This window comes from Ascaphus truei, chromosome 17, assembly GCF_040206685.1.
Source record: "Ascaphus truei isolate aAscTru1 chromosome 17, aAscTru1.hap1, whole genome shotgun sequence".
Classification (NCBI taxonomy): domain Eukaryota; kingdom Metazoa; phylum Chordata; class Amphibia; order Anura; family Ascaphidae; genus Ascaphus; species Ascaphus truei.
The window spans coordinates 16,268,040-16,282,397 of NC_134499.1; the positions used below are offsets into that span (position 1 = coordinate 16,268,040).

Consider the following 14,358-nt stretch of genomic DNA (forward strand, 5'->3'; position numbering starts at 1 on the left):
ACAGGCTCAGTACCACAAGATTGGCGTAAAGCAGACGTGGTGCCTACATTTAAAAAGGGAGCTAAATCACAACCAGGGAATTACAGACCTGTACGCCTGACATCCATACTAGGGAAGTTACTTGACAGTTTTTAGTACGGGATAATATTCAGGAATACCTAATAGAAAACAACATTGAGTAATAGCATGGATTTATGAAGGATGTCGTGCCAAACTAACCTTATTAGTTTTTTTGAGTGGGTAAGTAGGATTTTAGATCAGGGTAATGCAGTTTTAGATTTTGTAAAGGGTTTTGATACGGTTGTACACACAAAGTTGGTGTACAAAATGAAGCAAATTGGACTCGGTAAAAATATTTGCACCTGGATTGAAAACTGGTTGAAGGATAGACAACAGAGGGTTGTCATAAATTGAACTTTTTCTGGTTGGACTATAGTTATGAGTGGAGTACCTCAGGGATCGGTACTGGGACCCCTGCTTTTTAACTTGTTTATTAATGACCTTGAGGTTGGCATAGAGCAAAGTCTCCATCTTTGCTGATGACACTAAATTGTGAAGGGTAGTAGTAGAAACAGAGCAAGATGTCATTTCTCTCCATAAGGACTTGGGTAGATTGGAAACTTGGGCAGGTAAATGGTAGATGAGGTTTAATAAAGATAAATGTAAGGTTATGCATTTGGGAAACAAGAATAACCAGGCGACTTACAAATTAAATGGGGATAAATTGGGGGAATCCTTGATGGAGAAGGATTTAGGAGTGCTTGTAGACAGCAGACTTAGCAATAGTGCCAAAAGTCATGCAGTAGCTGCAGAGGCAAACAAGATCTTATCTTGCATTAAATGGGCAATGGATGGAAGGAAAGGAAACATAATTATGCCCCTTTATAAAGCATTAGTAAGACCACACCTTGAGATGGAGTACAATTCTGGGCACCACTCCTTAGAAAAGACATTATGGAACTAGAGAGAGTGCAGAGAAGAGCCACCAAATTAATAAAGGGGATGGATAATCTGGTTTATGAGGAGAGGCTAGCTAAAGTTGATTTATTTTATTTATTTTTTTACTTATGCAAAGAGGAGTCTAAGAGGGAAAATGACTATATACAAATATATTCGGGGACAATATAAGACGCTTTCAAAAGAACTATTCATCCTAAGGGCAGTACAAAAGACACAGCGTCATCTCTTAAGGTTTCTTTTTAGAAAGGAAAGGTATACAGGGATATACCAAATAAGTAAACATGGGAAGGATGTTGATCCAGGGAGTCGTCTGATTGCCAATTCTTGGTGTCAGGAAGGAATTTATTTTCCCTTATGCGATATCATTAGATGATGTGTCACTGTGGTTTTTTGTTTGCCTTCCTCTGGATCAATGTACTGTAAATACAAATATAGGTCGTCTAAATTTAGCATAGGTTGAACTTCATGGACGTACGTCTTTTTTCAACCTCATCTACCGTGATTAAGTGACCGCAATTCCGAAAGAGACTGCCGTCGGTATTCCAGCATTGATAGGGTAAAATAAAAAATGGCTAAGAAAAAACAAAAGTTGGTAATCTGCTCTAAATTCATCACATTGGGTTCTTTCAGCATCGGTTGGTTTTCGAGTATACGTCACCCTTAGTGGGCTAAAATGAGTTTTGTGTAGTTGTACTGAAAGTTTTTAAGTCTCTTCTTTTGCAAAAAGATTTTGGAGGTCTTGTGTAGAATTACATCTCTGCTGAAGAACTCAAGTTGACCAGCCCAAGGGTCCTTAGGCTGGGCAAAATTTACTGTATCTTCCCACCTGCAACCCAGTAGTGAATGTCAGAGTTATTAGTTGTCAGGAAGTTGTTTGGGTGGCAATTTTAAGGGCTGTGTTCTTATTCGTTAATTGCATTTCTCTTGAACTAGGATGTCTCCAGCCATTGGTTTCTGTGGTATTACATTGTGAGTCCAGTCACTGCTATTGGATAGGAAATTCGGCAGAATAACGTCTTGCCTATGCTGTGATTTCCATCAGCACTAATCCAAATGTCTTTCTTGCAACAGAATGCTCAGCACGTGGAGGTGGAAAGTATCCCACTGCCAGACTTGCCACATGCACCTTCCAATATTCTGATTCAGGACATCCCATTACCGGGAGCTCAGCCTCCCTCCATCCTGAAGAAGACCTCTGCTTACGGGTAATAAAGAGGACTATTCAAATTGCACAGCAGGGCCAGGAACAACAGTTAGGACAATGTATAATAACAGAGGTCATGTTCAAGTACAAATGCATGCGTTTCAATTCCATAAGCCTGGTACAGTTAAACGTGCAATCCCCTTTGTTAGCAAAGTGTACTAAAGGATAAAGACTAGAAAGCAATTTACATACGTGACCACTAAATAGATATGGCACGTGACATTATTCCAGCAGGTGACGACATAACACAATGTTTCAATAGGATTTACTGGCAGTGATGGTGCAGAACATTAGTACATAATCCACCATAATGCACCAGAGGGTACAATAACGCCTGCTACATCTCTGCTAATATTATGATAATGATCCCTAGAAGCCTGCTACATTTCTAGGTTAGGTTAATAGTATGGTAATGATCCATAGAAACCTGCTACATCTCTAGGTTAGGTTAATAGTATGGTAATGATCCATAGAAACCTGCTACATCTCTAGGTTAATATTATGGTAATGATCCATAGAAGCCTGCTACATCTCTAGGTTAATATTATGATAATGATCCATAGAAACTTGCTACATCTCTAGGTTAGGTTAATATGATAATGATCCATAGAAGCCTGCTACATCTCTAGGTTAATATTATGATAATGATCCATAGAAACCTGCTACATCTCTAGGCTAATATGATAATGATCCATAGAAGCCTGCTACATCTCTAGGTTAGGTTAATATGATAATGATCCATAGAAACCTGCTACATCTCTAGGTTAATATTATGATAATGATCCCTGCTTGTCTGTCTTCGGATCTTTCTCTAGCAAATGGGACTTGGATACGTTACCTCTTGCATTTCATTCCCAGACCTCCCGGCCGAGGTGTCTCCATGGCTTTTCCTCCTGGCCATGGAGTTCCACGTTTGCCCCCGGGGAAGAAGCCCCCTGGACCGCCCCCTGGTCCTCCTCCACCCCAGGTGCTACAAATGTATGGTCGGAAGGTTGGCTTTGCACTGGAGAACATCATGAGGAGAAGGGAGGAGGAGATGAGGTACAGTCCTGATGCAGGTGAGCTTTCCTGAGTTCACCCACTGTGTGGGGATTAACGTGGTAATGCTCTCATTTTACCACACAACCAAGACTGCTACCTACCCCCTGCAAACTGTTACACTGTAAATGTATTCCCATCATTGGCGGTTGAATCGCATCCTTTTCATATGGAGTGAGGTGGACATAGTTTAATTATAAAGTTATAATTTACAAGTCCATTTCTTTCCTGCGAAGATCACTCACAGTGACAGACAACAGGACTGAAAGGCAATAAGTATATATGTGCACCACTCATCGTATCCTAAACGTGCGGCTCCCCAAACAATAGCCTATATTAAGTGAGCTAAATATGATGCCGTTTGAAGCAGATTGGAAACCCTAGGATTTTTTCTTTCCCCGATCTGTTTTTATTTACATTTTGCATTAATGAGGCCTGAAGTAGATTGTGTACATGGCAACTTCTGCTGTTTATTCTAACGTGTTCCACCTCCACAGAAGGTACAAAGCTGTTTCCCATGCACCCTTCCGAGAGTCTTATAAGACAAAACGTCTTCTCCTGAGCTATTCCGAGAGGACTGGAATGGTGTTATGTTGGGGTTGGGGGTTTAGCAGCCATGGTAACTCGGGTTTTGGGTTCAGTTTTAGGGATACATTTTATTTATTTTGTTTTTTTTTATTTCGGTTGGTAGTGAAAAACTAGGGGTGACATCTGACCCTGTATTGCACAGTATGATGAAAAAAACCTTTCAAAATGTAAAATAAGCATGATGTATGTGAGAGTTGACGTGTAGACTAACACAACAGACAGATTGCAGTCGCCAGATTTATATTTCAGATTTGATGTAGGTTGTACTGGACCAGCTAGAGATGTACAGTGTGTACAGTGTGTACAGAGCCTTGGAGAACTTCACAGGTATCTGCTCTGTACACACCGTGCACACATTTTTAAATGGGTTAACAAGACCATTATTCATGTGTACAATGTATCTTCAGTATTCTGTCTGGGGCGATATTGTGGGATGCTTTGTGATATTCTGCAACACCACCAACACTGCCGTTTAATCGTATGGAAACTGACATTCGGAGTTAATACTGAGTATGTTGTGTTAACTCCAGGAACAATTAGGCTGCTGACATCTCTATAACACCTGTAACTTGAAGAACCTCCGAACCATTTGTCCCTCACATTGGTCCTTTCCGTTGTCATGTACACTGGTCAAATGTTAATGGTCTTGATTCTCCACCCGTTCTTCCTGAACAGGTCAAAGGGGTCAGCATGACGGCTCCAGTTCAAGCGAAGACGAAGGTTATCCCAATGAGATGGAGCAGGACAAGGATGAGGATGGCAGCAGTGAAGATGACAGCGACAGCAACCAGTCAGACGGCAGGGACAGTGATGGCGAGGACTTATCCCACCGGGACGAGGAGAGGAAGAGCAGCAACAGCAGCAGCGATAAGAAAGCAGGTGACATGCATCTCACGTTGACCCTGCCACCTTCCCCACAGTTATACCAGTAGAAATCCTACCTACCTTATCCATCCTTTACATCCCCCCCTGATCCAATACAGGCACATCCCGCATTCTCTAGTCATGAACATAACCTCCCTCCCCAGGTCATAGTGTGCGGTTTTCTGACACTCCAGAGAACGCCCGCAAGAAGAGGAAAAAGCACGTGAAAGATCTCACTCCGCTGCAGGCAATGATGTTGCGCATGGCAGGTAATTACTCCGTCTTTGCTTTAAATATTTGTCTAAGACAGATTTCTTGAGGTGGACCACTTATGTGCAAGTCCTCGCATGATTTCAGGTGAGTTTGAGGCAAATCTGAAAATGTGATTCTCTTTTTTATTGAGGCAAAAAGTGGCACTGTGTGCTCATTTGCATGTCATTTCCCAGAATCCCTTGCTGCAGTGGAAGTGCTGTATGCTGGGTGATAATGGGGAAAGGTGGGGTTGCAGACCTGCCTAAGACATGCAGATGAGCATACAGCTATATTTGCATCTTTTTTGAAAGAAACATATAGAATACTTTCCTAAATCCCCCTCTTTACAGTAGCAGTCCGGCCTAGAACCAACATGTCCCGCATGTTTTTAACAGGTTAAATGGAGCTGATTGATGCCTCAATGTGTGCATCAAAAATAATCGGTTCTATGTTAAACAAACGCCTTGGGGGTTACGTTCTTTATCTAATGTCCTTCGGCGTCGAGACTGTTTGCCAGTAAATTGTTGGCACCATGGGTCTTCTTTTTCATCAAACGGACAAAAAAGTCGCTGAATCCATTGTTCCTGCCGAAAAAAGACACATTCATTTTTTAAAAGATTACATAAACTAGTTATTTTAGGGCAACTGATAACTTTTAAGGAAGGCGATTACACTGATACGTTTAGGAAAACATTTTCTTGGCTGCGGCTTTGACCTGCACCTTTAATACGGAAGCAGGGGACAGATACAAACATCGCCGTCACTCGTCACATTTGTGTCCAGGAGCTCTTCATTTATAAGTGGTTCAGCCCGGAGTTAAACCCATTTGATGAATCCCTTTCTAGTGCCGCAATGAGTACTGCGTGGGCCCTTGCCACAGGTAAATCGGAGGCTGATAGAAACAGAAGGGAAGCCCCCTTCACTTACGTTTCTGGCATCCGGACGCCAGTCATAGTCGCGATCACTCGGGAGAGATCACATGACCTAAAAGTGCCGGCGATTCGGTGGCACTCTGGCGGTGCCGAGCCACTGGTGCTCTAAATGTTTCATGTTCTTAGGTAAAAAAAATTCGAAGTAATTGACTTCCTTGGAATCAATCCAATGGGAGTGCTGGAGGTTCCGCTGGGCCAGAGGTCCACGGCCCCTCCGGTACTGCAATCACACGACCGCTTTCAGATCGGAGCACTGGGCGCGATCTGCCATAGAATGAGAAGGATACCTGGACGTAGCTTTGACTTACAGGGCCTCCTGCGTGCTAGACCCCATGACCTGGTGGTATTCAGCGGGAAGCCATGCCCACCTGCTTACCTGAGCAGGATCTCACTGCAGTGTAAGGATATTGCGGAGGTCGTTTGACCCTACTTTAGTGTTGGGGATGAAAACGGGCCGCGCTTGTGCTGCCTATGGTTCCATAAGGCAGGAAATGCCTTCGATTTGATCTATACAATCTAAATGATCTGCCAGACCCTCTGTGGAGAGTCCTTGTGCTCCCAAATGTAACAGGATTTGTATGCTGGTATGTATATTTCAGAAGCAGTTAAGTGTTTTGTTACCTTTTTCAGATCTTGGGTGTGGCTGCCTTCAGTTGTATGAGACTCTTGTTCAGGCTAATTGGCAATCATCTCTAAAAAGCAGACTGCTTTGGGCGCTCTGCTGGGCTGCTTTGGGCGCTCTGCTGGCCTGCGCTGCTTTGGGTGCTCTGCTGGCCTGCACGTGCTGCTTTGGGCGCTCTGCTGGCCAGCGCGCGCTGCTTTGGGCGCTCTGCTGGCCTGCGCGGGCTGCTTTGGGCGCTCTGCTGGCCTGCACGGGCTGCTTTGGGCGCTCTGCTGGCCTGCGCGGGCTGCTGTTTATAAACTGGTGCTGCAATATTTGGGCAGAAGTCTATCTGCTCTCCCAGCTTCTGCCCCAAAACGTTAGTTCGCTCTGCCACCTGTTGGCAGGATGCTGAAGCTGTGCACGCTCATGCTTGAGAGCGATGACGTCACCAACTCTCCAAGCATGAGCACAGGCTGTCCTGCTGAATTTTGCAAGAGCGAGCGGGGGGCATGTCATTGGCTGGATCCTGTGTGTGGCTGTGTGCATTGACTGGTGCTGATTGGTTGCTGAAGGGTCATGTGACCCTTCAGCGCACTTGAAAATCAATTTTCTGTCTCCCAAGCGCCTAGCTTTGGAGACCATACATGCACGAGCGTGAGCGTGGCCGTACAGATTGACTTTAACTGAAGTCGCGCTCAGCGGCAGCGTGGACACAGCCATAGAGCATTTTCTCTGATATTGGACTTGTATTTCTTGATTGGGGGTCTTTTATTTCCCCTCCCACCCTGCGAAGGGAATTGCTTGGGTATATTACCATACGTGTGTACTACTGGTATAGGAAGGACGCAGGGGAATTATTCTTATTTACCCTAATTCCACTTCGTCCTTTCATACCTGAACAAGATTCCCGCCCGTTATTATGCTGTTTTTCCCTATGCTCGGTTACATGGATAACTGCTGTGAGAAGGGGAGCAGGAGCCTTGTAGGGGCTGCTAGAGCCTGATTCGTTGAAAGTTTCTGTCCTTGCCCCAACTGGGCGGGGCTTAATCCCCATTTGTTTGCACTGGCGTGGAAGGACAAAGAAATAAAATGATCGTGAACTGGTCAGAATAATTCCTCTTATTTACACCCTCCCTTACTCTGAAATATTCATTTTTGTTAGGGCAGAGGCGCGCCCCCCAGGGGGCGGGAGAATTTGTAGGCGTGGCGCGGGCGGTTACAGAGGCCTCCACGGCATTTAAATGAAATGCCGGGCGAGGCGTGAGGCCTCTGTAACTCGCGTACCTGCTGCCAGCCGGGTCTTTGGCAACGCGCGTCAAATGGCGTGGTGGGGTCACATGACGTCACATGACCCGCAACGTAATTTGGCGCCGAGCCATTGGGAGTAGGGGGGCGCGAACGCTGCGGCTCCCAGGATGGGGGCCGCAGCTCAAAACCGCAGCGCTGTGTTAAGGTATACTTTGGGCAAACTGTTTTCTCCCTGCTGGTATTTTTTCTGAGGAGGGTTGTGAATCTGTGGGTTTTTCACCACATTTAAAATTGTTGCTTTAATAATGTTAAGTATATGTGATTCAATTATTTGACTTCTATTTGGTCAGGAACCAAGTGTTAGTGTAACCTGTTTAGCACCCTCTGGAATCAGAGAGATAATTTAGTGAACTCGCTGAAGGTAAATTATGTAATTATAATAATATAAATGTTATCTTTAATGGCGGTGACATGTTTAATGTGCCACATCTGGGTAATGCCCCCCCCCCCTTTTTTTTTTTTTTTTTTTTTTTTTTTTTTTTACACCAAAATGTTACACCTGTAAGTATTTTTGTAATCATTTCTTGGTTTTTGTTTTTAAACCTGATGAGGGGAGACTTGGAAGCGGTTTGATTTCATCAGGACAGGATTTGATCAGGATAGGGTGGGCTAATGTGAATAGCACTGGATTTGACAAACACTCCCCGATTTAGAGACCCCCTAAGAAATTTAATTTTGCATTGAATTACTTTAAAAAATCTTTGCTGTTAGCGTGGTTAGAATTGTTTGAGACTGTTGAATGCTTTTCAAAAAGCTGTTTTCTTGCTTGTTACGTGGGGTTACACCTTTAACCGGTACACAACACTTTTTCCCTCATGGTGGCTTTGTCAATGCAATGTGTAGTACGTGTAGTACGTGTAGTACGTATTGTACGTGTTTGTTAGTACGTGTAGTACATGTAGTATGTGTAGTATGTATTGTACGTATTGTTTGTTAGTACGTGTAGGCTGATGTGCACATCCAAAACGTATCTGCTCTTTCACCTTGCAGGTCAGGAGATGATAGAGGAAGAGGAGGACCAAGAAGCTGAAGAATTTTCCTCTACATCGTCCTCTGATGACGATTCAGACTCCGAAGACTCCCAGCGCCCTGAAGAGTCCAAAGTCGAAGGCACTGAAACTAGCACGGCAGCGACCATCTCCATGCCGCCCCCTGTCACCGTCCCACCGCCCCCACTGCAAATGCCGCCGGCCATCATGACAGGCCCTCCCCCTCTTGGACCTCCTCCAGTTCCACCGCTCCGGCCACCAGGACCACCAACAGGCATGCCGCCTGGCCCACCTCCAGGTACTGAAAGGTCGCGCGCGTGACCAGCATAAGAAATGGTCTTTTAAAATCCGTTATTCGGTGTTTCCATTTTTGTCAGATAATATTGAGGCCTGGATAGCCAGAGAACGTTATACGGTCACTTTGCTCCTGAGGCACCTGTGACAGTGAGATGTTTCAAATAAAATAAAAAGTTCACCAACGGGAGACTGCCGTTTAATATTTTTGGCCAAATTAGTGATCTCATTTTTGTTTGATTCACTGCTACATTGTGTCTGCAAAGGACGGCATAATTTAATAAACCCGAAATCACGTAATTGTGTATTAAGAGGTGGATTCTGAGGAGCAAAGTGTACTAATGGCAGAGAAATGTGTAAAACGTTAATTCTGGGTGATGCTTTTTTCTTTCTTTTTTTTTTTTTTTTTTTAACCAAAATCAGACCCCCCTGTAAGTACTTTTAATAGTTTGTGAGTTTGTAAACGTGGTCTGCTCAGACTTGGGAGGCGTTGATTTCCTCAGGTTCCTGCATCTTCTCTGATCTCGGAAAACACAAGAACAGGAAACCTAGGTTGACGCACTCAATCACGTGCTGGTGGTTAGTGATACAATGCGCTCTGCTGTCGAATTAGTTTCTGCAGCCTGAGTGCTGTGATACAAATTGTTTCGAGCAGGACTCCGCAACAAAGTCAGTAACTAAGATGTGTGCGGTCGGAATGGAGGCGTCCTGCGCGTGCATGTGACTACTGCCCTGTGCAGAAAACTAATAGACAGCAGGTGTCAGGGATTCAATACAAACCACTCGTGCTCCTAACAAGCAGCGGGTCTGATTTACTTTACCCACACGAGCGGCAGGCTTAATCACTGTCCTTTGTGAACACGCACCTCTGGAAACTGACATCAGCGCTGATATCACTTTTATGATTAGCGCGGATGCAGGAGCGTGGCTCCAATTAAGCTAGCATAGTAGAAGAATTGTCCAATACACCACTACCATTGACATCTGCGCTGATATAACTGTTTTGATCAGCGCAGATGCAGTAGTGTGCTTAAGCCAACTCATGAGACCTCTCGTCTTAAATGCACCTCTACAAGTGGCATCCGTGCTGATATTTCTGCTATGATCAGCGCTGATGCAGGAATGTTCCTATAAGTAATGCAATCATCCTTACTTCAGTCTGTGGGTATCACTGCCAAGCCGCACCGGTTATATACCAGGAGACTGGAACACCAGATCAGTCCAAGGACGGCAGGCTTTTCAGTATTAAAACGCGGTTAGAAGAAGCACTGTGCTTTGCATCTACCAATAGATGTATGCAGTACTTGAGACACCACGGTGATTTTACCAATACACCTAGAATTATTAGTACTGTTGCATCTATTATTGTGGGAGTATACAGTGTGCCTTAATACCTGTAGATATACCACACATGTATATCATAGCAAGTGATATCTGCACCCATACACATGCTGGGATCAGTACAGCTGTAATATCTCCATGTATCACAGTGCTTGATAATATACTCACGTAGTCACTATCAACACTTACGGAATTAGGAGACAATAGCGTTACAAACTGATCTCATACAGGGTATAGAGGGGTTTTGTATTTTCCCCATCACACCCCTTAAAAAGGTGTTTCCTATCCTCATTGGAATATGAGGACTAACTCTGGTCATCAGTATATACCTATGTTTGGTCGTCAGCACTCTTATAGTGCCCATCCTACAATCACAGTCACTGTACTATTGCTGCTATATTTTAATACCCTATATTTTACATTCATTTTGAACATGAAAATTATTTTAACTATTTCACTAACCACCAGCAAGTGATTGAGTGCTTCAACCTAGGCTTCCTGTTCTTGTGTTTTCCTACACAATTACCTAGTTAGCACCTCACTTCCACCACTTAAGCTGTAGCAGGGAAAGCCGTTTAGTAGTCACTGTGTGTTCAACAAGAGTTTGTACACCATGGATCCACTATGCTTTTAGTGCACACGTACCTTTTCATATACCATGCGCCTCTAGCTCTTTCTTTGCAAGATGCTTCACTCCTGTACAGTGTTGAGACCCTTGATGCAGCCGTCACTATACTCCCTTCTAGGCTGTACACGTTTGTGTCTTTTAACGTGTGTGTGTGTGTGTGTCCATCTACTTTGCTAATTTAGCGAGGTGGCTTCCGAAACTGAACACTGCGCTCTTACAAGGTCTGAGCAGTGAACTTTAAGGTGGCGTTACCTACCTACCTCTTTCTGCTGCCATTGCCTTTTACTGTACAGCAGAGCTAATTAACTGCTTAAATTTGCTGCTAACCTTTGCTATGTCAACTCTCTCTCCTTCAGGCGCTCCTCCGTTTCTGAGACCTCCTGGGCTCCGTGGCCCACCACCACGCCTGCTACCCCCAGGGCCACCACCTGGCCGCCCCCCTGGCCCTCCTCCAGGACCTCCTCCGGGCCTGCCCCCAGGACCCCCTCCCCGCGGACCTCCACCTCGCTTGCTCCCGCCGACACCTCCAGGTAAAAGGCTCACCCCGTCGTCGCACACCGTTAAGCCATGTTCCTGATCACCTTTTGCAGTACATTGCACATTTGTAATAATCAGCCCACTCGCTTCCAAAAGGAAATTCTATTGCATTGTACCTGGACGACACGCCTCTCCCCTTTACCCCATTTTCTGCCATTTTTAGATATTGTTTATAGTTCAATTGGTGGGGGATCGCTTTTGCAAATTTAGACCGGATATATTCTAGCTGCAAGCAGCGCAATAACCACAAATCGACTGCATTTTAAAAAAAATGTAAATTGGCGATTTATATGCTATAAAGTCTTGAAAATGGCAATGTTTAGGGTTACGTTATAAAGCATTTGGGTTGCAGGGGAATGATGGTTTAAGGGGATTTGCAAAAAATTGGTATTGGTCTAAGTTTTCACAGTGTTGTGTGTTAATCCGATTGAAAAGAAAAAGCTATGCAATTTGTAAACCAAGGTTGTGTTAATTGAGGCCACTGCTTTGATGTGAAGTATCTACATTTTGATTTTGGAAGACTCAGTGCAACTTCAAAATAATTCAAATTGAGACTGGGATGTCTATCCTTTTAAAACTATACCCATATCATAAATGTATTGGTTTGGCATTGGTTTGTATGCCCGTTTATGGAACAGCACTAGAGATCTTCATCGATGTACTAAAGAGGTATAGAGCTTTTGAAATCTCTCAATACTTAATGCGCTCCTGGAACTTTGCACCATAAAAAATCATTACTCGTGAGTAGAGGTGGGCGGACCGGTCAAAATCCGTTCTGATGTTCCAAGGCATTTTTGTGTATAGTCCGTTCGGAATCCAGGGCCGGAATAAAACGGAATTTGTTCTTGCAGTGTGTGTGTGTTAGCAATAAAGCATTGAATGTTATTAAAAAAAATACCGTGCACGTGGACGCAGCTTGATTAAGCGGGGAGAGAGCCTCCGATGCCGAGTAAATTCTCGCGCGGCGGCCATTTCACGATCGGTTAACGCTATCTTTGTTATAACGCAGTCTCATTATGTGGACCCCGAGCACCGCGTTCTGACGGGGTTCAGCTGTATAATGAAAGCTCTCACTATAAGTGTATAGATATTTTATGTATTAAACATTTCTGCTTTGTCATGCACGGTGCCACCACTGCACGGCATTTCCACTAATCAGTGATGTGGTTTTTTAAACCTTATTTGAAAGTAGGTGTCCTCTGGCTTCTGAGAGATTTCATTTTGTTATTCCTCTACAAAAGTAATTCTCAGAGAGAATCAATAGGGCCACTGGGGTTAGCCTCTGGCAGCCAATAGAAAGCTGTGACGTAGCGAGATGACATTTGAAGCTTCCGATTGGATGAGTGACCCTGCATTCATCTTTGTTTTTCCGGTCAAGTGCTGGCAAAGTACAGTAAATGGCCGCAATTGTCAGCCATCCATAGCTTTGAATGCTGTGTTTTAGTTAAAGAAAACAATATGGATTCTAGAAAGTTACCAAAAATATTTAGTGGACGATTGCGGTTTTAATGTAATTCTAAACTTATGGGCCAGCTAATGTCAGATTGTATAATATTTATACGGTGAAGTGGATAGTGCTTTTTAAAAAAAAAAAACGAATCCCTTTTTTTTTTTTTTAAACAAATGTAGGACTGTAGAGATGTGCAAAACTTTCCAACAGGTCTGCCAAACCAGATAATAATCAATTCTTGCCATGTCGGCATTTACAAATGTTTACCGAAAGCAGTGGTGCGCAAACATCTTGAGCTGCGTCTCTCTGCCCGGCAGCTGCAGCGTTCGTGCCCCCCACCCCTTTCGAAGGACTCTGTGTCAAATGACGCTGCGGGTCATGTGACGTTACGTGACCCCCGTCGCGTCCTTTTACGCACGTTGCCATGGCGACATGTCACACACACACCCGCCTCCCCTCCATGGCGACACGTCACCGAAGACCCAGTAGAGAGCAGGTAAGGGAGTTAGAGACCTCACGCCTCCCCCGGCATTTAATTTAATTGCCGTGGGGAAGAGCGCAGGGCCTGTGTAACCGCCGCACCGCCCCCCCCCCCCCCCTCCCAGTTTGCGCACCGCTGACCTAGATAGAGTATCTTTCTCAAAAAATGAATTTCCATTTTGAAGAAAGGGAGAAATTCCATGTTGCACCCCCCTCTCCTTCTACAGTATAGCACCAACACCAGTTTGCCTATTCAACTCGTATTCTCGTAACAATTGTATATGAAAAACTATTGTGTGTGTAAACATATATATACACACACATGCGCGCACACCCCCTGAGGATTCAAATAACTGATTGTGCACATTAATGTTTATTCCTCGTCACCGTCAGCACTATTCAAACTATCATTTTAGCTTTGGAACTAAGTCCCCTTGCATCCAACATCTCTGAATCCTTTTTTACACATGTATGCCTCTTGATCCCATATACTTTTAGGTATATGGATCACTCATTTGTTATACTTGTATTTCTCTTTATCAATGGATCTTTGTGTGCCTACTTTTTTTCCCCTCTGTCTCGCTCTTGGACATAGGTGCAAAAATAGGGAGACAAAAGAGTGAACAACATAGCATATGTCCTAACATACAACTCACTATCTACAGGTAAGTATTGCACTAACGTGCATTTCTGTAGCATCGCATGTCTTCAACTGATATATCTGCACGGAAACTGGTGTCTCTGGGTAAATGCAGACTTCACTCTCCCCTGGTGTCACTCGAGACCTCACGATAGAGAGACCTCACGATAGAGAGACCTCACGATAGAGAGACCTCACGATAGAGAGACCTCACGATAGAGAGACCTCACGATAGAGAGACCTCACGAT

The 14,358-nt window shown here is 44.3% G+C and overlaps 1 protein-coding gene across 1 annotated transcript in view; it reads left to right on the forward strand.

Annotated features, from left to right (window-relative positions):
• Window positions 1-14,358, forward strand: part of WBP11 (WW domain binding protein 11) — a 28,945-nt gene that overhangs the window by 10,901 nt on the left and 3,686 nt on the right. Inside the window, exons 6-11 of the mRNA XM_075574058.1 lie at window positions 2,032-2,165; window positions 3,023-3,222; window positions 4,466-4,669; window positions 4,819-4,923; window positions 8,741-9,037; window positions 11,359-11,532. Coding sequence (XP_075430173.1) covers window positions 2,032-2,165; window positions 3,023-3,222; window positions 4,466-4,669; window positions 4,819-4,923; window positions 8,741-9,037; window positions 11,359-11,532 — 1,114 coding nt within the window. The remainder of the gene's footprint in view (window positions 1-2,031; window positions 2,166-3,022; window positions 3,223-4,465; window positions 4,670-4,818; window positions 4,924-8,740; window positions 9,038-11,358; window positions 11,533-14,358) is intronic.